General features: G+C 53.0%; 1 protein-coding gene across 6 annotated transcripts; it reads left to right on the top strand.

Annotated features, from left to right (window-relative positions):
• The first annotated feature begins 3,596 nt into the window (after positions 1-3,596).
• GGT7 (gamma-glutamyltransferase 7) lies at positions 3,597-23,204 on the top strand. Of its 6 annotated transcripts, none has more exons than XM_059862558.1 (16): positions 3,760-3,898; positions 5,652-6,145; positions 6,661-6,887; positions 7,992-8,143; positions 9,343-9,457; positions 9,960-10,027; positions 10,676-10,749; positions 11,187-11,380; positions 12,993-13,080; positions 14,131-14,258; positions 16,576-16,664; positions 17,427-17,570; positions 18,079-18,196; positions 18,697-18,834; positions 19,821-19,920; positions 20,860-23,204. In XM_059862558.1, the coding sequence occupies exons 3-16, from the start codon at positions 6,720-6,722 to the stop codon at positions 21,021-21,023; spliced, it is 1,740 nt and encodes a 579-aa protein (XP_059718541.1). In that variant the 5' UTR covers positions 3,760-3,898; positions 5,652-6,145; positions 6,661-6,719; the 3' UTR covers positions 21,024-23,204. The 6 variants fall into 6 exon arrangements, with proteins under 6 accessions (XP_059718537.1, XP_059718541.1, XP_059718538.1 ...); XM_059862555.1 differs by having other exon boundaries at positions 3,764-3,898; positions 4,095-6,145; XM_059862559.1 differs by having other exon boundaries at positions 3,773-3,898; positions 5,735-6,145.
• Positions 23,205-25,229: the final 2,025 nt, after the last annotated feature.

Raw genomic sequence — 25,229 nt, 5'->3', positions numbered from 1 at the left:
CTGTGCAGCTTCTGTGTCCTCTGGTCTTTGATGCTTTGTAAAATGGTGGGAGTGTGGGATTCCTTTCAGAGTTGGATTTTTTGGTAAAATTTTTGAGATTCTTAGATCTCTTGTGCTGCACTTTGAGAAGAGGCCAGAAGCATTTGCAGTGGTAGCTAATGCTTAGATCCATGCTTTAGCTAAGCAGGCTAAGCCGTGTTGCCTGTTCAAGCTGTTCTTCTCCTTTAGTGATTGTACCTGCCCTGTGACACTGAGCCAGTGCTCCTTCCAGAGTGCTCAGGTGTGGTCTGGAGCAGGACCTGGAGCACTGCTGCACCATGTGCAGAGAGAATACACAGCTGCTTCCCTGACCCTCTGCTCTATTCCTTGCTTGCCTGTGCTCCCACCAGCTCAGTTCCTTGGACAGCTCAGTGCAGTTCCAGTGGCTGGAAGCTGAACCTGAGCCAAGGAGGATCATGACCATGAACAGACATTGGCCTATGGTATCTTTAAGGCTCCTTGTAAAGAATTTACTGATTGCTTTTGCCCAGCTGCAAGTTTTTCTCTATTCAGATTCCTGTTTTAAGGGGTGCCTCAGGGGCTAGCAGCTGGTATCCCCTGTGCTGGTCAGCAGGAGAACTAAATCTTTGGTGCCTGCTCATGAAGGAAGAAGTTAATTTTAAGCTCAAGGCAATGTGGCAGCCAGCAGAATGGAGCTGAGCATCTTGCAAGAACTGTAAATACAGGGAGCACTTGCAGAGATTTGAGAGGCTGACACAGGAATGGTGTAGCGGAGAGCATGGTTTGGTGCTGGGAAGACAGAAGAGCAGTGGCTGCCAGGAGCAGGGAATGCTGTGGGAGAGCAGGGCTTGGGCAGCACCCCTGCCCTCACAGTTCTGCACTGGCACACAGAGTGCTCTGCACTCTGCACTCCTTGGTGGGGAAGAGTTAATGGCTGGTGGGGGTCAGTGGTACCACAGAGCCTCAGGTCGGGGAGAACACTGGAGAGCTGGGCTGTGGGAGCCCCAGCTGCTGAGACACAGTTCCAGCAGCAGCTGTATCCTCATGGAGCTGACACAGAGGCTGCACTGCCCACAGTGCAGCTCCCTGCTAAGCTGCAGACCCGCAGAACCTCACCTTGGCTTTCAGCAAAGAGCAGCCAGCCCCTGTCAGGAGGGAGAGAGATCCCCTGGCCTAACGTTGAGAGGTGAGCAACAAATGCTTTGTGTGGTGGAACTGGTAAAGGAGTTTCTGGTGTCCTTGGCCTCCAAGCACTTAATGTGCTGAAATTAATGCAAGTTACAGTGGGTGTTAAAGGGAGAAAACTGGGGTGGGTGCCAAAGGGTGTTGGAGGGTGGCTGTGCCTCCAGGCATCTCAAGTCCTGCCAATCCCAGCTGTCAGAGCCCAGCTAGACCTGGCACCGAGCAGTGCCTGTTGGGGTGGCAGCACCCCCCAGGGAGCCTCTGTCCTCTTCATGGGGTGTCACCATAACTCTGCAGTTCCCTAGGTCGATTTCCAAGCTTGCAAAGATTACTCACAGCTGTTGGCTTTCTGCTGCCCACAGGTGTCACGAAGCTTGTAACATTGAGACAATATATTCAAATAAACTTCTTTTATAAACCAATTAAACTAGATAAACCAATTAAACCTCAGCCAACGTATGAATACAGATTCGTGCTGTGAAGTAGAATTGGAACCACCTGACTGTACGAATTCTCAAGATTTCAGAAGGGTCCCCTGGAATGCACAATCCCTATGCAATGAGCTGAGGGCTCTCAGCCTCGAGAAGCTTCGTGCTGACCCTCGGGGACTGCTGACCTGCAGCTCTGAGGAACGACTGCACTCTTCCCCAGTGTGGCTCCTTCCAGAGCCTGTGGGATCTGATCTGTGGTAGGACAGAGCCACATTAACTTTCCCTGACTGGAGCTCTGACCTTCTGCCACACCACACCCCCAGGGGCTGGTCAGCCATGACATGACCGAGGCGGGTGGCACATCACCGGCCAGAGGGGCTGAGGTGGCTGCTCCTGCCACAGCCAATTGGTTTGGGTTTGTCTTAAACACCAGAGAGGCAGAGGCTGGGCTGGTGGGTTAATCCTCTGACAGGCAGTGGGTGGAAGAGGATGCAGTATGGACATAGCTCCTGACCTTGTTGAAGATGCAGTGGTGGGGAAGAAACCCCTCCAGCTGCTGGGGATAGGGAGACTGGACAGATACCTGAAAGTGGAACAGACTGAGACTGGTTTGCAAAAGCCAAACTATCCTACTCCTGTCCCTATTCCTATTTATTTATTTACTATAGCTGGCCATGGTCATGATGCCCTCGGGCTGCTGGAGGCACAACCAAAACCTTGCCAGTGCCTCAGCACAGGAGGATTTACAAATCCCTGCATTGAAAAGCACCGAGCCAGTGGAGCTGCTCATGCAGGGGATTAGCTGGCTCATTGGAGGATGAGAAAGTAGGACACATACCTGTCAGGTGACCTCCCCAGATCCAAACAGCACTCCACATGCTCTGCCTCCCAAAACAACAGATGTCCAGGATACATTGGGGCAGTAGACGGATTTTTCAGATCTGGCAGCCAAAGAGACAAGTTTGTGTGCCAAGTCGAGAGAGGCCAGTGTTGTTGCAGGCATAAGGAATTTTCACAAACTTGGACCATGGAGAGAAATAACATCTTCCATATTACAGTTATTTTACTGGTGGTTTTTAGGTCAATCTCTGCAAGAAGTGCAGGGGAAAATTTAAATGTTTCAGCTAATTTGATCTCAGAAACATCCATGTAATCCAGGCCCCTCAACCCATATAAGTCCACCACAACTCTGCCAAACGGGAGCTGTTGGTAACCACAGCTCAGGCCTGCCCCAGGCAGAGCTGGTCCTGTGCCCTCATTTGGTCTCTCCCCAGCTTTGTGCTGGCTCCCTGTACTGCCCAGCGGCCTCAGCCCCTCCTGACACCTGGGCCAGTGCTGCTGGAGCCAGGAGCAGGGAGCCACCAGTGCCAGGTGAGCCTGGCCAGCTGCACCTGCAAACGGCAACCCAAACCCCCTGTGCTGTAGAGGGAACCACTGTGTCCAGTTCTCAACCCAGAGGGCCACACGCACGAGCAGCCAGCGATGGAAGGAGACTGTGGGAGAGCAGACACCCGGCAGCTCTGGGGCCATGTCACAGCATCTCTTGCTGATGGTCCCACCGGGTGCTGGTGGTCCCTTGCTCCGTGACAAGGGGTGACATGCAAGCCCCTACTACGGGCTGGCTGTGGCAGCGACATAATGTCCATGCACAGCCCCGGGAAAACTCTTCCAGCCTTCTGGAGGCGGACGGAGGAATCTCGGATCCAGCTCCTCGGAAGCTTGGCCCGGAACCCGCCTGGTGCGGTGTGGCCGGGGCGGATTCCCCGTGTGGGTCAGGAGCGGAGCTCGGGCCATGGAGCAGCCCCGGCTGGAGCGGGGCCGGGCCCGGCCCGGCCCGGCCCGGCCCCTCCGCCCGGAGCTGCGCCCGACCACGCCTGCCGGTGCTGGCTGCCGCGGCAGCGCCCCGGACAAGCCCGGACTGCCAGAGCGCCCCAAACCCCGAGCGGAGCCGCCCCTGAGCCCGGCCCCTTCCGGCGGCCCCGCCCGGCCGGCGCGGGGCGGCTCCGCTTGCCGGGAGAGGTGGGCCTGGCCCGCCCCGGCGCGGTTGTGGGTCCCGGCCCGGCTCGGGTGTCCCGGCTCGGGTGTCCCGGTTCGGGGTGACCCGGCGATGGCAGTGCCGGAGGCGGTGCCGGGCCGGCAGCGGGCCCTGGCCGCCGGCTCGCCCGTGGACTACATGAGCATCACCAGCTTCCCGCGGCTGCCCGAGGAGGAGCCGAGCGGCGCGGCCGAGAGCGGCCTCCGCGCCCGCAAGGAGGAGGACGCGTTCCTGGGCGAGCAGGACACGGGTGAGGGGCGGCGGCAGAGCCCGCCCGCGGCCCCCGGCACCCCCGGCCCTCGGCCCCGCGCCCGGAGCGGGGCTCCCCGGCTCCCGGCGTCCCTGCGCCCCGGCCCCGCCTTCCCCCTGAGTGCCGCAAGGCAGCCAGAGATCCGGGGGTTCGGCACAGAGCCTCCCAGGGCAGCCTGGAATGTTCTCTCCCACAGCCTGCTTGGCCTTCCAGCCTGGACCACTTGTGCATGGCCTCTTTGCATGCTCCTTGAGCGTCTCTCCACCTGGGGTGCTCCTTGAGCATCCCTCCGCCCTGGGGTGCTCCTTGCACATCCCTCAGTCCGGGATGCTTCATCCCTCCGGTGCTCAGCTGGAATAAAGCCAGGTGATCGTTTGATCTGTGAGAAAATCCTCTGCCTATTTTTAACTGGTTGCTTCCTCCTCCATAGTTGAGAGAAATGCTGTTTCTCCCCCATGTCATGTTTCTTCCGGTGGTATTGCCCTTCCCCCTGGGGCTGGTTCCCAGTCCGGGTGCCTGTCAGCCCCCAAGACCATGTTTGCACAGCCCCAGGCTCTCCTTGCCCTCTGCCCTGTCCCCCCATGCCCACGGGTGAAGCTCCCATTGCCTTTTCCCACCCTGTGCTCTCCTGACCGTCGAGGCAAAGCCACTGCCTGCAGGAGTGTGGGAGCAGCTCTGCTGGAAGCACAAGGCCTCTTGTCACACAGCCAGAATCTGGTGCAGTTTTGGCAGTGCCAACACCTGCAGGTGGGGTGGCCGGAGAAGAGAGCTGCTGCTCTCCTGACACTTGTTGCAGGAGCACCTGCAGAGCCCACCAGCAGCTCCAGTCTCTGCTGTCTCCTCTCCACCAGCTCCAGACCCGAGGTGACCCTGGTTCTGCAAAGCATTGGCTCCCCCATAAAGCCACGACTCCTTCACGGCCCCACGGAAGCCAAGCGGGATTTGGTGGCTTCTTCTTCAGAGCATGCACATTGGTGTTGGGATGGGCAGCTGTGCATTGGCTGTGCAGGCTGCTTCTGCTCCCAGGTGACCCCTTCCAGCTGCTCCCATCCCCACACTGCAGCTCTGCTGTCCCTATGCAACACTAGTGATTACAGAGACTAAAAACAGGATGTCTGTGGCAGAGAATGGAGGTGCTTCATGGTGGGAGGGCTGTCGTCTGCCCTCTTCTACCTAGTTGCTTCCTAGGTATTCGTGTCCCCTCGTCAGCTGGCCTGTCACCAGAGCGGAGGGATGGTGTCCTGGAGTCCAGCTCACTCCTTGCTGTTTCCCTGCAGGTGGGGCTGGGGCCTCACTCGTGTGTGCCAGGGGCTGTATGTGACATCCCACCCCAATGGCAGCCCCTGCCAGGCCAGCTGTGGCCCCCACTGAGGCCACCAGCCAGTCTTCCCACTCAGTCCAGCTCACTCTGACCAGACAAGCCCATGAGGGGCTCAGTGTGTGCTCAGAGGCTCAGGCTGCAAGAGCTGAGCCTTTCCCAATCCCACTCCTAAACCACCACAGCACAAATGAGATTAAATTCATTCTGAGGGGATTCCCTGGCTGTGGGAGTTTGCTCTTGGTTGCAGCATCACTGAAATTAAAACTCCTTCCCTCCCTGGCCTCAGGAGAGCTGCAGCCAGGTCAGGTTAATGCCATGACAAGGCCTGGGCTAGCAGTGCCAAGGGTGATACCCAGCATCTGCCAGAGTAGACAGACAGGCAGTTGATGGGGGAAATGGGCTTTCCTGCTCACTCCCCTCTCCTTTTCCAAGCCCAGGAAACATCTGTACAGAGGGACAAGTTTCTCATCTTGTTTTTTCCACTTGGTGCCTCTTTTTCCACTATGGATGCACAGAGTACTGCGGCCCCTGAAAAAATTCCTCCAAGAGCCCTGGATGATGCCCTGAGCTACTTGGTCCCCTTCAGAGCCCACAAGGGATGGGCACGACCTCACAGCTGCCCCAGCAGCTCCGTGTGCCTGGCAGCAACGGGATGGGCAGGGCATCCTTAGCCGGTGTCCTCCCAGCACAAGGGCAGCAGCTGACACCCTCAGAGATTCAAGGCATCTTTCAGAGCAAAAAAGAGACTTTTTTATCCTGCTGAGGCCCAGCAAACCCCTGCCCCACTGGTTTGCCATCTTGGAGCTGGATGTCCAGTGTGTGGCTTCATTTCACAGTGGGCCTCATCTGCCAGAGGAAGCAAGGAATTAAAGCAGAGTCCTTCCTGCAGAGGAGCCAGTGGATGTTCTGAGGCCTCCAGTTTGCAGGTTTGCTCCTCTCTGCCCTCACTTCCTTAGAGGGATTTTCTCTTCCCAGGCCAAATGTTTTTCTTTACCTCTGTTTTGCCTCAGGTGCTTTAGCTTAAACAGCTCCAAGTAAAGCTGCTGCATCTTTTTTCGTATCTTAATTTCCTCTTCCTCAGTCCTGCTGCATTTCAAAGACCTGTTTGCTGTGTTAAGAACCTCTCCAAATGGAGCATAAGAGTGGACCTGTCACTGAAGGCTGATGAATGGACCAAAATGGAGTAAAAATTCAAGGGTTTCTTGTCTCTCTTAATCTCCAGTGAAGTCAGTTTGGAATAACCAGAGCTAAAGAAAAGGATCAGTAAAATGATTCAAAGCAGTATCTGAGCCAGAAAGGCTCCTGAGAGCTGGGATCAATAGGGAAGGTGATAGCCATGCCGGAAGGGGGTCAGTGTAATGTTAGTGCTGGGTAAACACTGCAATAAGAGCCCCAAATTGCTCAATAACTCACACCTGTTTTCTCCCTGTTGCCCACAAAGACCCAGACTCCTTCCTGAAGTCTGCACGTCTCCAGCGCCTGCCCTCGTCCTCCTCAGAGATGGGGAGCCAGGACGTGTCCCCTCTGCAGGAGACCAGCAAGGACCCCTTCTCAGGAGACTGCAGCTGCCGGCAGGATGGGCTGACCGTCATCATCACTGCCTGCCTGACCTTTGCCACAGGTGTCACTGTGGCCCTCATCATGCAGATCTATTTTGGGGACCCTCAGGTAAGACAAAACAGTGGCTTTATGGTTGGGCTTTGGCTCCAAAGATGGGAGAGCTCCCTGACTTTTCTCCTGGTCCGTAGTTTGGCAAGAGAAGTACTGGAGAGCCATGGCTGGTGTCAGTGAGGCCCTGGGTGCTCAGTCTCCTGCTGGTTCCACCCCAAATTGGCTTGAAAGCCTTTTCCTGCACCTGGAGGTGGTGCTTGGAGAGCCAAGCCAGACTCTCAGAGCTTGCCCCATGGCCAGAGTTGGGGGGCTGTGTCAGGCAGGTTTCGGGGTGCTGCTGGGGGGGAACAGAAAACCCCACTGCTGTGACTGCAGCTGTAGTTTGAACCAGGTGGGTGTGCTTTCAGAAAATAATACTTAGTTAAACAGTAGGCATCTTGTCCATGTGGACAGAGTTTTATGGATTATGGGCATACGTGCCCAGATTCACCTCTGGAAGATTCATCCAGGACTAAGAAGGGAAGTAGCTGAAAACAGAGGTGAACCTCCTGCTAATCTGTCCCACGGCCCAGTGCTAGATTGCACAGCCAAGACAGTATGGCCACAGAATTGGATCCTCCTGCAGAACCTCTGCCAGGGTCACAGTAGCCAGGAGTCACCATCATCATCTCCACATGTAGCCATGGCCCTTCTGTCTTTGCATGTCCCCAGGCCAGCCTGGCTCTTGTTGAGATGCTGCAATTTGTGCCATAGGGATGAAATCAACTCTTTAAAATATCATGGGACTGCATTAGCACAGCTCTGGCACAAGGAAAAGAACATGCTGTGGTTCCGGGGTCCTGCTTCATCCTTTACAGCTGTATCCCCATTCCTGGTGGCTGCCTGGCTGCAACACAGGGACAGCTCTGTGCTGGTGAGGGGCAGAGGGAGACGTGGCCCCCCCAGCCTGGCACACGAAGTGTGGAAAGCTGTTTGAACTGGTGGCTGTGGCTGCCTGCAGCTACCCTGGAGCGGGGATGTGCCAAGGGACACACGGTGCCCACTGGCATTTGTTGGATCAGCCATGGCCCTGGCTCTGGCCCCAGGCCTCAAGTGCCACATTGGTGGGGGCAGAGGCTGGCAGGAGCAGCAGTGCCCAGCTGTGCCCTCTCTGTCCCGCAGCTGTTCCACCGCGGCGCCGTGGTGACAGACACGGCACGCTGCACGGCGCTGGGCACACACGTGCTGGCCAGGCACGGCTCCTCGGTGGACGCGGCCATCGCCTCAGCCCTCTGCGCCGGCATCGTCAACCCCCACACCTCAGGGCTGGGAGGGTAAGTGTGGGGCATTCGCCCTCTGCTCTTGTCTTTGGCTGTCCCCAAGGGAGTGGTTTCACAGAATCCCAGAATGGTTTGGGTTGGAGAGGCCTTAAAGCCCATCCAGTCCCACCCCCTGCCATGGACAGGGACACCTTCCACTATCCCAGGTCGCTGCAAGCCCCATCCAGCCTGGCCTTGGACACTGCCAGGGATGAGGCAGGCTGTACCAGTGCCTGGTTTCCCTACCTCCTGCTCAGAGGAATATTTCTTCCAAATACCTGATGTAAACCTGCCCCCTGTCAGTGTAAAGCCATTCCCCCTCGTTCTGTCACCATCTGCCCTTGTAAAAAGTCCCTCTGCAGCTGAGAAATGCCTCCGTGCCAGGGCTCTGACATCAGGCAGTGGATGTGTCCACGTCTGTCACAGTGACCCTTCCTGTGCTCTGTGCTGTCAACACAGGACAGAGACTCCAGGCAGGGAATTGTTTCTACTGTAGTGGTTGCAGGGAGCAACCAAGCCCCAGGCTCGAGAGAGCTGGTGAGGGGCAGAGGGAGACATGGCCCCCCAGCCATGGGAGCTGTGCCCTGAGCTACAAACACCCCGGGCTCAGCCCCAGTGCTTTCAGAGCTGCAGTCCTGCCTTCCACAAGCTCTGCTCCTGAGGCTGAGGTCCAAGCCCAGCTCCAGGAAGCTGCCAGGGATGGTTGTCCTTCTCCCAGCCCTCATTCCCAGGGTGGCATCCACATGAGCCTGGCGCTCCTGGCTCTGCAGGAGGGCTCAGCAGCATTGTATATACCGAAGCCACCCGATCACTGCTCCAGTTGCACCACCCATTGTGGCTGTAAGCAGACACCCTCTTTTGTTGCAAAACTGCTCAAATGAGAAAGAAAATCCCAGATGGTCCCAACCCGGCAGTGGAACAGAGCCAGTGGCTCCATGACCAGGCAGGCAGGGACTGCTCCAGCCTCACCAGGCTCAGCGCAGGGCTGCCTGTGTCCCACACCAACCCTGCCTTGGCTGTCCTGGTGTGTGCCCTAGGCAAGGACAGCAGCATTCACTGCTACTCCGGCCACCCCGTGGCCCTGCTGAGGCTGGTGACCTGGCACAGTGCCCCTTGTCTCACCGGGCTGCCCTGGCCTCAGTGCCACCTGAGCCACGTGGCCGCGGCTGCTGCAGGAGCAGCCGGTGCCACGCCCTGACGCTGTCTCGCCGCAGGGGCGGGGTGATGCTGGTCCACGACATCCGCAAGAACAGGAGCTGGGTGATCGACTTCCGTGAGGTGGCTCCCCTGGGCATCCCACTGGAAGGGGACCTGAAGCAGGACACCAAGGTGAGAACCAGTGTCCCGCAGCCATTGTCTCCAGATCTCCTCCCTCCAGCTTTCAGGCTGAGGGGCAGATGCTCAGCAAAGCAGCAAGAGGTCTCTCTCATCATGGGAGATCCTGGGCCCTACAGACGTGCGGAATCTAGGGAAAACACTTCTTTATCAGCCCCGAAATGCCTGCAGAGCTTTGGGGAGTAAAGAGGTACATCTCTGTGGCAGCAGGGCGCTGGGAGGACAAGAGCAGGAAGGAGCATAATCCCAGGTTGTTCTGCTGAGTTATCTCTCCTGACCAAACTGGGTTGATAACAAGATTGAATTTGCCACTCTCCTTCCAAAACCTTTTATTCCATAGTAAAGTGTGTTGCTACAGACTCTTCCCATCTCCTAACTATGCAGATAATTGCAAAGTAAACATGATTTGCACCTCCCGTTGCAGTTGGGGATCATGTCCCCTGTCCTCTTGTAAAGGAGACTACTCTCTTCCTTTTTTGTCTTTCCTGTTTTACAGCCAGGTCTGCTCGTAGGGGTACCAGGCATGATCCTAGGAATGCACCAGGCACACCAGTTACATGGCAGGTAAGACATCAGGCTGGCTCAGGCTGTGCCCTGGGGCCCCTGTGAGGAGCTGGGAGCGCACGAGCCCTTACCATCACACCATGTTCTCAGCCACCAGTCAAAACCATCACCTAAGAAGTACTTAGAGGCTTGTGTTGAAAGAGATGTTTGGTTTTTTGCTTATTTTTCATGTAAAAAGAAAAAAATTCAGCTTGGTCATGTTTTCTGCAAAGTGAACTGTCGGCTAAGAAGATGTACAATCAATGTTCTGTCAGAGCTGCAGCACATGGCCTCCCATGTCTGTGCATTTGCATTGTCTCTTTAGTTGGACCCTAAGAGGTGTGCCCGTCCTTGGTGCTCTGTTGGGATACAGAGGGATCTGAATGACTTGCTCACGACCACAGCTTGGCTTGAGCTTTTGCTGCTGGCACAGCTCTTCCCCCATCCATGCGCTGCCATTCCTCTCTTGGGCACATCCTGGAGCACTGACATGATCCTCTTAAGGAGAAGCACTGAAAGCTCAGTGCTCCTTTTGGCCACTGTTGGCCCCACAGCCTGATGTCCCAGGAGCCCCTGACTGTAAAGCCAAGCCCTGTGCTAGCTCTCCACCACCCTGCCCCACTGCACCCCTCCAAGGCCCGTTTCTCCTTGTCCTCTCTCCCTTGGCAGGCTCCCCTGGTCCGAGCTGCTTCACCTCACGGCTGGTGTCGCCCAGAATGGCTTTAATGTCACACATGACCTGGGTGAGTACCTGATGGGCAGCTCAGGGCAGTTCACTGTGCAAGGCAGCTGGGGATACAGGGGGTTAGTCATGGGAAATCAGGATTTTGTGGATGTGGAGATTGGATGGTGTTGGGAGCTGAGCAATGCGTGAGCCACAGTCTGCCAGGGACAGCATGGTGGCGGCCAAACCAGAGCCCTTTGCCATGGCTGGGTAGAGCCAGGGCAGAGCAGCCACACTGGGCAGTGCTCAGGGCTAGACAGGGAAGGGTTCTGGGGTTTCTTTGGGTTTCTTTCCCAGTTCCAAAGGACCAGTGGTCCAGCTCCCCTCTAGTTTTGCAATAGGGCCAGAGGCAGCAGCAGGCCTCCAACATCCCCATCAGGTGCACAGTGACTCCAGGTCCTTTGTGCCTTCCTGACCCCTGCTTTTTCTGGATGTCCTTCCCCTTCTCACCTGCAGCCAAAGCTCTGAGTGAACTGAAGGACCTGAACTACTCTGAGCGATTCCAGGAGCTCTTCCTGCCAGGTGGGCAGCCCCTGCTGCCTGGGATGTTCGTCCGGCGCCTGGACCTGGCGGCCGTGCTGCAGCTGCTGGGGGCAGAAGGGGTGGCAGCCTTCTACAGTGGGAACTTGACCCAGGAGATGATCTCTGAGGTGAGCCAGGACTGCCCCTGGCACCTGCTGGCCTGGGGCTGCCAGAACAGACAAAGTAATTCTGCTGGTAAAAGCCCCCAACAAACCATAACAATTTTTATATCTATGTGGCTGCAGTTGGGGTATTTGGAGCACCATTTTTTTGTGCCACCGTGGCTCAAGTGGTGCTCCTTCAATAGCTCATCTAGAATCTGGAATATGTTCATTCCACTCAAGCCTCAGATGTCTGTGGGCTCTGTGTTTGGAAATCTACAATTCACCTGAACTACAGCAGAGGTGAGGGATGAGGAGCAGGAGGAGTCACAAGCTTGTGAGCATCTCCACAGCTAAACCCTGCTTTGTCACTGTGTTGCCCTGACCTGGGGGCTGCCACAGAGAAGCACAAATTCCCTGTGGGGAAGCCAGGCGCAGGGTTGCCATATCAAAGATCCTGACAAGCTCTGGGATCCAGTGCACAATTCCAGCTTTGGTTGCAGAGCAAAGTGCTGCCTTCACAAAGCGTTTATTGTTCCAGCACAGGGAGGGCATCCATCTGGTGAAATCAACAGCTCCAAAACACCCACTCTTTGCTTCCAGGCACAGGTGCAAAATAGTGCTCTCTTGGGAATTTGGGATGTCTGCTGTGTGGCTGACTGGGGCTTCTTCCCCTTTCTCTGCTCCTTGTGCCCCATTCCCCACTGGCTGGGTCTGGGGAGCCAGGTCCTGGCTCAGCACAGCCCTGGGGTCCAACCAGCCTTTTCTCTGGGAAGGAAACAGGGATCCCAAGTAAGAGAGACATCTTTAGCAGCTTTGGGGTTGCTTGACATTCTGGCCCCACAGCATGTCCTGCATTAGCTGTCCTGCTCCAGTGATTCAGTTTTGCCAGAGGAGTTTTCGTGCCAAGGAAGCTAGCTGGGTTAGAGATCAGAGCTTGCAGGCATCCCAACAATCCCACCCTCTCCCCGAGAGCATTGTCCAGACACTCCTGGAGCTCTGGCAGCCTTGGGGCCATGCCCATTCCCTGGGGAGCCTGGGCAGTGCCCCACCACCCTTTGATAGTCCTCCCTCATCTCCGTCGTGACTCAACCACAGAAGACCTGCAGTGGAGGGAAAGGCCCATCTTTCCTGTGCCAACCCTGGTACATTGTACCTCTGACAGGAATCTTACAGGAAAACCAAGGCTACAGCAGACTCACTGTCAGATGAAATAATTTCAAATAGAGTGAGAACGGTGATTTTTTTAGTTGATATTTCTAGTGATGGCCACCTGCGGCACCCAAGCTCCTTGTCTCCTGGACCCATAATCCTGGCAGTGTTCAATGCCCCTTAGCACCGTCCTGTTTGCCAGCCAGGGCAGGGAGGCTGCAGGGCAGGGCCAATCCCCATCTTCCTGGGCAGACAGAATGTCCTGGGAGCACCCTTGGGGTGGGTGAGCTTTTGGAGTGGAGTGCAGAGCCTACCGTGATGAACAGTGAGCCAGGTCCCCAGGTCTGTGAAAGCACAGATTTCCAGGGTACCCCAAGGAAGCTGGCACTTGCTCAGGGATCTCAGTGGAGTGTGTTTGACAGTGAGGGTGTGTTGCACAGAGCCTTGGCCCAGGCTGCTCAGTGTGTGCTGCTTTGCTCTCGTGCAGGTCCACAGCTATGGAGGAGTCTTGGTGGAGGAGGATTTCAGCAATTACAGTGTCACTGTGGAGGACCCTGTGCACACAATCTATCGAGGTACACCCTCACCCTGGAGCCATGCAAGCTCCAGGGGAAGATTTTCTTCACCTTGCAAGGGGTGGCAGCAGCATTGAACAAGAGTTGAAGTCAAAGCTGTGCTGAAATGTCTGCAGAAAGTCAAAGCTGTGCTGAAATGTCTGCAGAAAGGCCTTCCAGACAGTTTCCTGCTATTCCCTGCTGACACTGATGCATCATGGGTGGCTCAGGAGATTTTCAGCACTTTGAAATGTTTTTTCCCTTGGAGGTCTAAAGATGCAACATGGTCATATCTTGTTGCAACATCTCAATAGAAGCTGGACCTATAGTTGAAGACAGTTCCCAAAGGGAAAAAAGCTAACTTTATGCAAGAAGTTTCTAAAATGTCGATATTTTCTAGCAGTCCCTGTATTTACCCTCCTTAGAGCTGTAATGTTGCAAATGTTTTAGGTAGCCTTCCAGTATGTAAAAGAGGTTTATAAAAAATGAGGGAAAGTGACTTTTAGCATGGGCAGAGAGTGACAGGACAAGGGGAATGATTTCAGACTAAAAAAGAAGAGATTTAGAATAGATGTTAGGAAGCAATCTCTCCCTGTGAGGGAGGTGAAGCCCTGGCACAGGGCCCAGAGCAGCTGTGGCTGCCCCTGGATCCCTGGAAGTGTCCAAGGCCAGGTTGGATGGGGCTTGGAGCAGCCTGAGACAGTGGAAGGGGTCCCTGCCCATGGCGGGGATGGCACTGGATGGGCTTTAAGGTCCCTTCCCAGCCAAACCATTCTGGTTTTCTACAATTCCATCTCCATTCTTCCATACTGCAGTCTAGAAACCAACAGCCAACCAATGAGAACTAAATTTCAGAGGTAAAAAAGCATCCCTGTTTGGGCTTCCTTCATCCTTCATGAAGAAACAGAAAAATACAACAAGGATGTTCTGGGAAACCCTTCTCAAATCATGTTGCTTTCTATTATTTCCCCTTGAATCAGGAAGGGTTTCCCTGTCCTCATGAGCGAGTGCTCTCACTGGATGGTGTCTGACAAAATCAGCAGCTTCATTCCTCTTCTCTTCCCTCCACAGGGCACCTTGTTTTCACCCCCCCACCTCCACAAGCAGGTCCTGCACTGATCTCAGCACTGAACATCCTCGAGGGCTTTAACATCACAAGGCAAGGATCCAGAGGGAATATCTTGCACTGGATGGTGGAGGTAAGAGGAGGTTCAACATTTGGCTGAATTGCTTGTGCTGTTAGAGAATGATTTATTTATTTTGTGGTTGTACAAAAACGTTTGTATGTTATTCCCAGAGGAGAATGAGCAAATAGACTGCTGAGGTGTAAAACTGAGCGGTGCTGCTGTTTCAGAGGCTGAGCAGGAGGATCTTTCCTGCCTAGGAAGAGCTTTTTCAGAACAAACTGTGGCTTTGTCCTTTTCTTGTATACAGTCATCTCTGCAGAATGACCCCACAGCACCTGAGGGTGGTCCCATTAATTCCTCCACCTCTTGGCTGCAGTGGTCCTGGCCATTGCAGAGCACCTGAGGGCACTGCAAGGTGTGCTGCAAGAAAAGCCTCTACGTGGCAATGACAAGGAAAACTAACCCAATACTTCACATTTTAAAAAAAGTTTATATTTTTGCCCACCTCCTGATCTCTGAGAATTTTTTCAGTATTTAGGACTCTCCTGCCAAAACTTTGCAGCTTTCCAGGAGGTTGAGCAAGTGCTTTGTCTCCTGATCTGTAAGCAGAGTTGTGGTCTTAGATGTTCTACAGATCCACAGATGGGGTTTATGAGTTGGGAATTTACAGATCCACAGATGAGCTTTATCAGCTGGGAATTTTGATTGAGGATTTTACTACACTCTTGTAGCAGACAGGACAATGGGTGCTTGGAAGTCTCTGCAAAAATGCAGCACCTGGAGATGTCACACACTGTGCAGAGGCACAGGAGGTTGACTCACCTGAGTCATTTTTAAGCTCTCTTCAGGAAGCTTTGGGTGAATCTATTTCCTCTGCCAAGAGTTTCACCTGCTGGTTATCCTGGAGCAGCAACCTCCAGCTCCAGGGCAGTCACTTCAGGAGATGTGTAACTCAGATTGCCTGGGTCCCACAGTTGAACATGTGGCTGAGGTTCAGTGCTAGGCCAGCTTCAGGTATCCAGCCTGGGGACAACCAGGACCAAGGTTAAGAGGTCCCCAACCTCTGGGGTGGAAGTGCTCTGCTGTTTCCATGGAGCACTTCCCTGGCCTCCAAGCCCTTGTCCCCCTGTCCCGCTGTGATGGTCAGGACACTGCTCCATGGAAATGCTGCCTTCTCCAGAGCTTTGTCATGTTCTGCTCTCCACACAGCTGGTAACCAAGGAGAAGCTGTTGCTGTGTGGCACATTCCAGACCAGCAGTCACATCTTGCTGGCTGCCTACAGGGCAGTGGGCTGTTCTGGATCCGGACTAACCATGGCCCAACCTGCAAGTTGAATATTGAGTGTGTTTCTGCTCAGCCTTTTTCTCTCAAGGCTGGCTTGGCTGAGGAGCAGCTCTCTCTCCATCATGGCTCTGCCCTGGCTATGCTGTGGTCCCAGGGCTGGATAAACCATGTCCTTTGAAATTGAATCTTCCCATTTTCAATGGACTGGCTCAGGCAGGACTCTGCAGGTCTGAGAAACCAGATCTTTTCCTCCTTTTGCACCATCATTCCCTGACGTGTATTGGGACTGATGCTTTCTGTTCAAGCCTTTTGGTTGGTTTACAGCCAGGAGCTGGGCAGCAGCTGGAGGGCAGAACAGCTCATTTCTGCTCAGCACTGGTGCTGGGCCAGCAGAGCTGGGGTCCAGAGGCAGCAGTGAGCCCAGCACCTCTGTCCCTTGGGATTCAGTCTGGTCTCTGCTGTTGTGGGGACCACTGAGGAATGGAAAGAGAAGGTAAATGGCATCCTAGAGATCCCGTGTGCCGGCTGGCAGTGAGGCTGAACCACTGAGCTGGACATCATGTCCTGGCAGGGATGTTGCACTTGTGGCTTCCTACTGCCAGAGGCAGGGTTAGAGGGGATATAGGGAAGAAATCTGCCCTGTGAGAATGGTGAGCTGCTGGCAGAGGTTGCCCAGAGAAGCTGTGGCTACCACATCCCTCAGAGCATTCAAGACCAGGTTGGAGAAACATGGGAAGGTGTCCCTGCCCATGGCAGGGGGATGGAATGTGGTGAACTTTAAGGTCCTTTTCTACTCCAACCATTCTGTGGTTGTACAAATACTGCTGGATTGACTTGGCTCCTCCAGCAGTTTACCATGCTGGACTGAGGTTCCTCGGTTCCCATACCTACATGTGGCAGCCCTTTGCACTGATGTATTCCCAGAACCCAGACTTCTGGTAATTTTTCTCCATAAGCTTTAGCCAACACACCAGGACACCAGATACCTCTTCTAGTTTGGAGTATTAGAAGTTGTATTTCCAGGGCCACATAAATGTTTTTCCTTTCCCCTCTCCCTCTCCCTCTCCCTCTCCCTCTCCCTCCCCTCCTCCTTTCTTTCTTTAGACACTAAAAATAGCCCTGAGTCTGGCGAGCAACCTGGGAGACCCATCTGGTGACGTGTCTGTCACTCACACAGCAGAAGGCATGGTGAGGTATGTCTGAGGAGGACAGGCAGGTGAAGTTGCAGGATGTGTGAGTTGGATGTCATTACTGGGTGTGCTGTGCCCTGAGCTTTTTCTTCATCTGTTTTATGAAGGAAAGGTCAGACCCTGAGAGTCCTCCCAGGGCTCATTCTTTTAGAAGATCACAGCTGACCACAGGCACGGGGTTCTGGGGATGGGTCACAGGATGTCCTCACTCACAGGTTTCCTGGAGCCAGCTTGAGCTTGAGGGTTCTTCCCACTTTGGCCCAACTCTAAGCATTCCCTTTGAGTGGGTCAGACAAACAGCCATCCCTGTAGACATGGCCACACGTGCCACTTCTGCCTCTCCCTGCCCCTCCGTGGGGCTCGGGGCCTTGCTGTGCAGGAGAGGCCAGCCTGGGGTTTGAGCCCAGCTTCCCACCTCAGAGCCAGGCTGAGCCATGGGTGGTGTTTGGGCTGGACCTGACTTGTCCTCCTTTTGAAGACTGGCATTAGCTGGGGTTGTCACCTTGGCCATTGAGGAGGGGTTTACTCCTGGTGAGGGCAAACAGGGGTAGACAGAGGCTTTGGAGGCTCATGGCAGACTGAGTGCCTCTTCTGTGCAGACTGAGCCACCTTGTCACCCCTTCCTTCCTCAGGGTGAACCAGAACAGCCCCCTGTCCTCGTGCAGCCCCTTGGGGACCCTGGCCCTAGCTGTGTGAGACACCAGGACACCTCCAGCTCCCCAGGCTCACAGCTTGCTTTCCTCTCTCCCTCCCTCCTTGCTGAAGTAAATCAGAAGCCAATTCCCTGCGCCAGCTGATCAATGACTCCCAGTCCTTCCTGTCCATGCCTCCCTCCCCCCTAGAGAGCGGGGCTGCTGCCAGCCAGGTCCTGGTCATGGGCCCCGATGACTTCATCGTCGCCGTGGTGAGGTAAAGGATTGCCTCTTCCCTCCTCTGTAGCTCGGGCTGGGAGCAGGGAGGAGGGAGTAGGTTCAGCAGGACAGGGTGGGACCAGACCTGGATCAGCCAGGCTGCTCCGTCCCAGTCAGTCCTGCAGCAGAGGAATGGGAGAGTGGGGTGAGATGTGTGGGCTGGTGCTGCTCTGCCCTCTGCAGCCTTAGAGCCCTCTGACAATGGAACATGGCTGCAGTGGCCTGGATCTGCTCGCTGGGGAGAGGTGGTGGCAAATGTAGGACTGATGGAGGCAGATCCATCTCAGCAAGGGGAATCCTCAAACATGGGGAGGGACAGACTGCTGTGGCATACCTGTGTCCTGCTCCTAAGTGCATTGGTCTCTCCTCAGTCTCACCAGCCCTAGAGAGCCATCAAAGAATCCCTGTCAAGACAAGGTGGGACAGAAAATTGGAGCCCTGAAAGCCTCGAGGTGTACAAAAATCTCTGGGATGATTTTTATGAATTTTCCTGTGTTTCTTTTCAGTTCTTTGAATCGTCCCTTTGGCAGTGGAATAGTAACACCCTCTGGAATCCTCTTGAACAGCCAGATGTTGGACTTCTCCTGGCAAAATAACACAATGAACCACTCCATTCCCAGGCCGGTAATGAATGACATGACAAATTCTTTATTTACCTTTCTTTTTCCAGTTTTATTCTCATCTTCACAACAGGGGAGCTATTTAATGCCTTATTAATAACAGAGACAACAGCCTGTAGAAAGTTGCTATTTTTCATTATATGAGCCACTGAAAGTGAGAAAACAGAGGGCTCCATGTCCATCAGGTATTCTTACAATGCAGAATTATCAAACAACACTGTTACCTACTTTCCCTGCAGCCCAGATGCACTTTAAGTAACAATGTGGACTTGTATTAAGCAGCTTCTTCATGAAAATTTGCTCCTCAGGTTAAAAAGTAACAAGTAGCAGGAAAAACGTCTTCAGGTCTTGGGAAGAAACAAATGCAGACCTGCACTGGTGGCTTCCAGGGCTGCCTTACGCATTGTAAAACCCACTTCTTTGATGAGGGTGATGAGCTCCATGTTCTTTCTGTGGGAGAGTTGGCTTGTTGACATTTTTTGGTGCAACTTTTCTCAACTGCAGCAAAACCTCCCTCGGCCTGGGAAGCGGCCGCGGTCCTTCCTGCTGCCCACCATCGTCAGGCCCTCGGAGGGGATGTGCGGCACCTACCTGTGCCTGGCAGCCAACCACGGGGACAGAGCCCTGAGCAGCATCGTCCAGGTGGGTGCCCTGTCCTCCCTAGGCAGCTGCTCACTCAAGGCTCCTTTCCCTTCCTAATTGTCCCAGGCTGGGTCAAAACTGGTGGCCACGGGTTACTGGTTCAGTCTTTGGTGTCACCAGTTCCACACTTGGGTTATTTCAAATCTCTAAGGGTTACCAGTTTACTTTTCTTGCACCGTTCCTGGTGGCACCACTCATAACTGTAGAGGAGAAGCAAAATTTTATAGATATATTATAGATATTGCCAAAATCTATAATGGTTTTGTCATTATAATGCCTGTTCAAAATTCATGTTAGGGATGATTAAGAAAAATGGAACATTTTTTAATTCAGCAAATTGCATTTTTTTAATCAGCAAATTGTTGGAAACTGGCAGCCCTTTAACCCTTTTCCACATGAAAAGCTCCTTTTAGGGCATTCCCAGCTGAATTCTTCTAGCTCAACACTGAATATAAATTGGGCAGTTCCTCTTAATTTATGATTTGTAAGGAGGTGAGGTACTTGCCAACAGCTTGATTGCATGTACGGCAGTAATGGATTGCTGAAAAGCCTGAGAATGGCTCCCAGTTTCCTTACCTTTTGGAAAGCATTCTTCAGAGCAAAACCAAAGCCAAAAACTGCTTCCTAGTGCTTTGTTTGGAGAAGTCACATGCTGAGCTTTGGCTGTAACAAATACTTCTTTAGAGCTTACATCATGTTCCAGACATACAACTCTGCTGCTTTAGCAGGAACTATGTGACAAAAAGCCCATGCTATCCTGAAAATGTCCTGCTTTACAAGCAGCAGCATACAGGCCACATTCCAAGGACCTGTTATTGTGTGCACAGCCCTGCAGCAGTTCATGCAGTTCAGTAAATGGTTCAAAATCTCCTTTGCCTGCTGCATGTGCAGATGTTGGAGCCACCAATTTGGGGGAATATCAGGAAGCTGGCTTCTCCTATTCTCAGAGCTTTTTTTATTATTGAGGATAATTTATGCTCTTGCAGGTTTTAGTAAATGTTTTAACGTTCAACAAGAATCTGAGTGAAAGTTTGTCACTTGGTCGACTTCACCCCCAGCTTCAGTCCAACACCTTGCAGGTTGACAGTGAGTATGGACACTGGGTGGGACACAAATGGACACAAATCCAGCAAGTGTAGTTAAAGAGCAGGATTTCCCTAGCACAGTGCAATGGAAGCACCACAGGTCACCATGTTCTAGGGTCCCCAGGGGTGTGGAGCATTTTGGGAAAGACAAAAATCAGAATTCAATTTCTTCAAAGCTTGGAGCCTTTGCTGAGCCATGTCCTTTCCCTCTTGTCCTGGAAATGCTTCCTGATCCCTGTGGCACCACCTCTCCAGGCTCTTTCAGGTGCTTCTCCCCAACCCTCCCTTTCTCCCAGCTCATCTCCTGGCAGTGGCCTTGTCCTGTCCTTAAATCCCTCTGGAGATCAGGTGCCATGGACAATATCCAACTCAGCAAGACTGCAGCCTCAACTTCACCCAGACATGTGCTCAAAGCTTCCTGCACTTTACTCCCACTGACATAAATTATAGTCCTTCACTTTTCAGTCCATGTCCCTTATTTCCAGCAGCTGGGAAGAAGGCAAGGCTTTTGAAAAGGGCTGTAGCTTTACAGTGCTGGAAACACAGCATCAGTGCTGGCACTCTGCAATCTGTACTGTCAGCTCTTTTCCTTGTTACTGTAAGTCTTGGTGTATTTGATGTTTTTCACACTGCCCCAAACTTCACCAGAGCCAACCATAAGTGAAATTTGGTTCTCATTCCACACCAAATAGCCAAAGTTTCTGGGCTTTCCCATTTCAGAGGAATATCTAAATAGGATCTGTCCTGCAGCGTGCCCTGCAGACTTGGAAATTAAAATGAAATTAAATCTGAAACTTCACAAGATCCTAATTTGTGAGTTTGGTCATTCTGAAGGAGCAGCAGGCAGGTTCCCCCCACTGCAGGCCCCAGCAGTGTTAGACCTTTGCATCAGAGGCAGCGCTGGTTTTAGTTACCAACTTCTCTTTTCAAATCCCTGCAGGTGAGTTTCCTGAAGAAGATATTGAATTTCTTGTGGCCAGGGGCCATCAGGTGGATAAAGTCCCAGTGGTGTCCCTGGTGCACGGGGCCAGGAGAACCAACAGTTTCATCATTGGCCTGAAGGACCCCAGGAGTGCAGATGCTGCTGGAGCCACGATCTTGTAGCAGCTCCCAGGGACCGTGTGCTGTGGCCAAGGCTGACACACAACCCTGTGATGTGCATGTTCCAAAGTGGCCCCTTCTCCAGCCCCCATACTACTGGGAAGGTGTTCTGCACTCCCCACCCTGACAGCACCAGAGGAGCCAGCAGCAGCAACATCCAGCTCTCTTTTTATTTTTCAATCATTTGGATTGCAAGCAGCCCCGGCCTTGTTACAGGAGTGGCAGGAGCACTTTTCTTTTGGCAGTCTTGCTAATAGTTCAGTCTTTCCAAAGCCCAGTTCTAGCCAGCATCTTACTTTTAGGGATCAGGAACATGAGCAAGGGAAAAAACAGCTGCTGCTGCTGCTGCTGCTATTATTGATGATGATTTTCCTCATCTCCCTGTCTTTCCCAAGCTCCTTCTTTGCTTCCAGTGTAAGCCAGTAATTAATACAGCCTGATGTAGTGTCTGTAGGTGCCTGCAGCTGGAATATTGGGGAGTCCTCTAATACTCCATCTGGGCCAGCTGATTTTTGCCAGCGTGCAGCGTCCCAGGGAAGTTCCTGTGCCCACATCACTACTTGTCTTGAATTTTGGCAGTAAATATTTTCAATCCAGTTGCTGTGCAGACTCACTGGCAGTCTGATTTTATAACCAGAGCAATGATTTTCACCAGCTCTAACAACTTCTTCCTCTAACAACTTGTGCACCCCCCCAGTAGTTTTCTTACAGAGGTTCAACCTCCTCACTGGTGAATTTCAGATCAATGGTAGCAGGTTTAACTTTCTTAGACACTTTTTGGAGATATCTTAGCAGTACTCAACAGTGAAAACCCACAGATCACGGACTGAAGACCACACGGAGAGTATTTGGGTGGGTTCAGAGCTCTCCTTCCACTGCGTTTTCTCAGTCAGTTCCAAAAGCCTGGGTCATTCCTACAGAGAGGTTTGGGAATTTCTGCTGACTGAATTAATGGCTGTACCTTAGCTCTGTGTTTTAATCCTAGTGAATCTATTGGAAAAGCTGAAGAAAGTGAGAGAAAAAGTAGAAACCAGACAAAACACTACTGAGATAATTTTCTGTCCACCGCATGTAGTGAAAATAAAAGAATGCTCTTGCATTTTGTGCCTGAAACTGAGAAGGGAAGAATACCCCAGCTGACATCTGCACCAGGTTATTCAGCCAACATTTGGACATTTCCTGTTCTTTTTGCTGGCTAAGAGACACTTGGCACTAAAAAAATCCAGAGTTTGATCATTTTCTGCAGTCTAAAAATGTGATGTTTTCCTTCATGCCGCAAATGCACCCATAGCCACTGTACATATTATATATGTATGTCTGCTTATGGTTGTGTTGCTCTTTGATTTGGTGATCACACCACTCACCCTGACCTTCCTCCCCAGCACCCTGTGCCACCCTGTTTGTGCCACCCTCTGGCACTCGATGGCATGGGCTGATTTTGGGGTGGTCGAGGCCACAGGGCAGATAATTGGACTAATTGTTCCTGGGAGCTGTGGATCCCAGTGAAGTATGTTGCGCTGAGTGAGAACAGAGGTGTTTTCGTGGTCTGCTGAAGTGCAGCTGCTCATTAGAAGAGCACAGCAGCTCCCACTGACAGCACCATCAGCAGCACTTCCTGGTCCAAGTGCATCCGTGCCCTCAGCTGGGACGGGGGAAGCACAATGAAGCACAATGTTATATCTGTGACGTGCTCTGTGCCACCAAGAAGAGACTTTCTTCACCACAGGAACACCAAATCTATTTATTTATTTCTCTGTCATCAGCACTAGAGTTGGTCACTGACCAAGGATGGAGAGTAAATGTGTCTTGGAGCAGACCTCTTAGGCTCCATGGGAAGGGAAGGAGGCAGTTTTGTGGGTTGAACCTCTCTGGAGATGGTCTGGGGTTTTCTGGTCTGTCCCAGCCCTACTCTGTCCCTTGGGCATGGAGGTTCTCTGTGAACAGCTGCAAAATATGTGCTCGAGTCATTGTCAGTGCAGATCTTTGCATGAAATGTCACAAAACACTTTGAAAGATTAAATTCCTCCTTATTAACTGAATTCACCAACTTCTGGTGCTGGATACTGTGTATATGTTTGGGAGTAAAAGACTTTGGTCTTGATTCAGAAGGGCACTCCTATGTCCCAAATTACAATTTCACTGCAATTATCCAGAATCTTAAAATAAAGCATGTTCTGAAGTGTTCTGCTTGATCATGGCCTGCATTGCAAAAAGAAGAGAAAATTGAAAATAATTGGAAGATGAGACCTATGCCCCTAGGTTTCAGCTAAGAGAAGTAAAGGTATTCCAAATAATTTCCCTATTTTTTTTTTTCTGCTTAAAAGCAGCATCAGTATAGCACAGATGTATCTAACATGGACACCTTTAATCTGCTGATTGGCCCAGTGTCTCTAGTATTTTGAGCCCATCTGTTGTGATCTGATGAATTTAACATCTAATGAATTTAGGATCTGATAAATTTAACATGAGGTACCAAGAAATACCTGATGTTTCCCTTGGTATAGGTGAGATGGGCATTGTGAAATAAAGGGCTGCATTGCAGAGGCGTGTGTATGCAGAGTACCTGGGCTGATTTCAGCCTGGCCCTTGCAGACATCTGACAGCTCTGAAGCAGAATTTGTCCTGAAACTTTGTCATGGAAGTGTCAGTGAGGAGCTCAGAACTCAAAATACAAAGGGGCTGGAAAAAACAAAAACTATTTTAAAAGGAACAAAACAAACACAAACAAAGTAAATAAATTTTTTAAAGATGCCTTTACTAAAACTGAGAAATTATGATCTGGAATGTGGCCAGCTTGTTTCTGCCCAGGTTTGCAGTGCTCCCCGTCAGTGTGTGCTGATTTCACATGAGGATGAGCTGGAGCCAGGCTCTGCCATTGAGTCGCAGCAGTTTATCCATGTTTTTCCTTCTCGAGCACAGGTGACAACGTGTCTGCTGGCTTTTGGCGCTGCTGCTCACCCAGACACAGCCCGAGGGGGAGAGCAGGGGCCAGCAGTGCCCTCCTGCAGCGGGATGAGGATGAGGATGCTCTGGGCTTTGGGCTGTGCCCCTCTGTTCCCAGGCATGGAGTCCAGGCACGGAGCGGGGCTGGAGCCCGCCCTGCTCCCGGCTCTCCGGGCGGGGCAGGAGCTCCTGCGCTGTCCGGGGTGGCCGCTCACTGCTGCTGGGGCTGGGCACAGGCCAAGGCAGCCCCGGACACGGCTGAAGAGTGGCCCTGGACACAGCGGCTGCTCCCGCAGCTCAGCAGCTCCAGCAGCGCGTCCTGCTCGTGCCCGGGGCAGCGGGCACTGCCGGGGCAGGCAGGGCACAGAGCGGCCGCTGCTGGGCCAGCAGGTCCCGGTGCCCGTCTCCAGGGGTGATGGCCAGCGTCCTGCAGCTCTGCAGTGTCACCTGAGGGGTTCCTCAGCTGGGGCGGCAAGTCTGGAAGTGCCACTGAGTGCCGGCCGGCCGGGTCACCTTCCCTGTGCCCGCTGGAGACTCTGCCCGGATAATCTCAGAGCTCCCTCCCGCTGCTGCCTGGCCAGACAGCGCTGCTCCGGGGCAGACAGGGCAGTCAGGCCTCGGCAAACACCCTGCGAGCAAACCTGCTTCTCTTTTATTAACATCCAAACCACGGAGGGGTTGGTAAAGTTTTGCAGAGAATCAGATGGAGTAGGAAGAGCTCCTGTAGCGCCCAGGCGTTTCTAGTGGTTTTGAAAAGCTCTTCCATAGCTCGGTTATGGAAAGTGGCCCCTAGGCAGGGAAAAACTCAGGAAAGCTCTGGCAGGCAGAGCTGGTTTCAGAGAGGCAGGCACCATTAGAAATGAAGCACACTTGTGTGGAGGGCAGGTGGAGTAGGAGCACCAAAGCACTGACACGTGCTGCCCTCGAAGGGCTCAGCAGTGGTCACAGCATTTTTAGGTGAAGATTGTCCTGGCAGAGCTGACCCTAGCTGCCTGTGGGGAGCATCCCATGTTACAACAGCTCCCGGGCAGCCTGGACCTCCACCCACCAGGAGTGTTCCTGGCCCAGCCAGGACTCCCCAGGCAGCAGGTTCCACCTTTCCATGTCCTCGGAGTGGGGAAGGAGAGATGAACTCCTGTGCAACCCTGCCTCACCTGTCACATCTGTGGCCAGCTGCCCACCTCTCTTTCTCACCACACTCACAGTTTAACAAAACACCAGATCCAAAGTGACAGTGACTGCAGGGCAGCACATCTCCCTTCCTTC

Source organism: Haemorhous mexicanus, chromosome 18, assembly GCF_027477595.1.
Source record: "Haemorhous mexicanus isolate bHaeMex1 chromosome 18, bHaeMex1.pri, whole genome shotgun sequence".
NCBI classification, from domain to species: domain Eukaryota; kingdom Metazoa; phylum Chordata; class Aves; order Passeriformes; family Fringillidae; genus Haemorhous; species Haemorhous mexicanus.
This window is presented reverse-complemented; position numbering and strand designations above follow the sequence as displayed.

Excerpts from the sequence above, each read along its gene's own strand:
- GGT7 (XM_059862554.1), top strand. The coding sequence starts at position 3,721 with ATGGCAGTGCCGGAGGCGGTGCCGGGCCGGCAGCGGGCCCTGGCCGCC. Across the intron at positions 16,665-17,426 it reads ACAGCAGAAGGCATGGTGAG|TAAATCAGAAGCCAATTCCC; the intron begins GTATGTCTGAGG and ends TCCTTGCTGAAG. Across the intron at positions 18,835-19,820 it reads CCCTGAGCAGCATCGTCCAG|GTTTTAGTAAATGTTTTAAC; the intron begins GTGGGTGCCCTG and ends ATGCTCTTGCAG.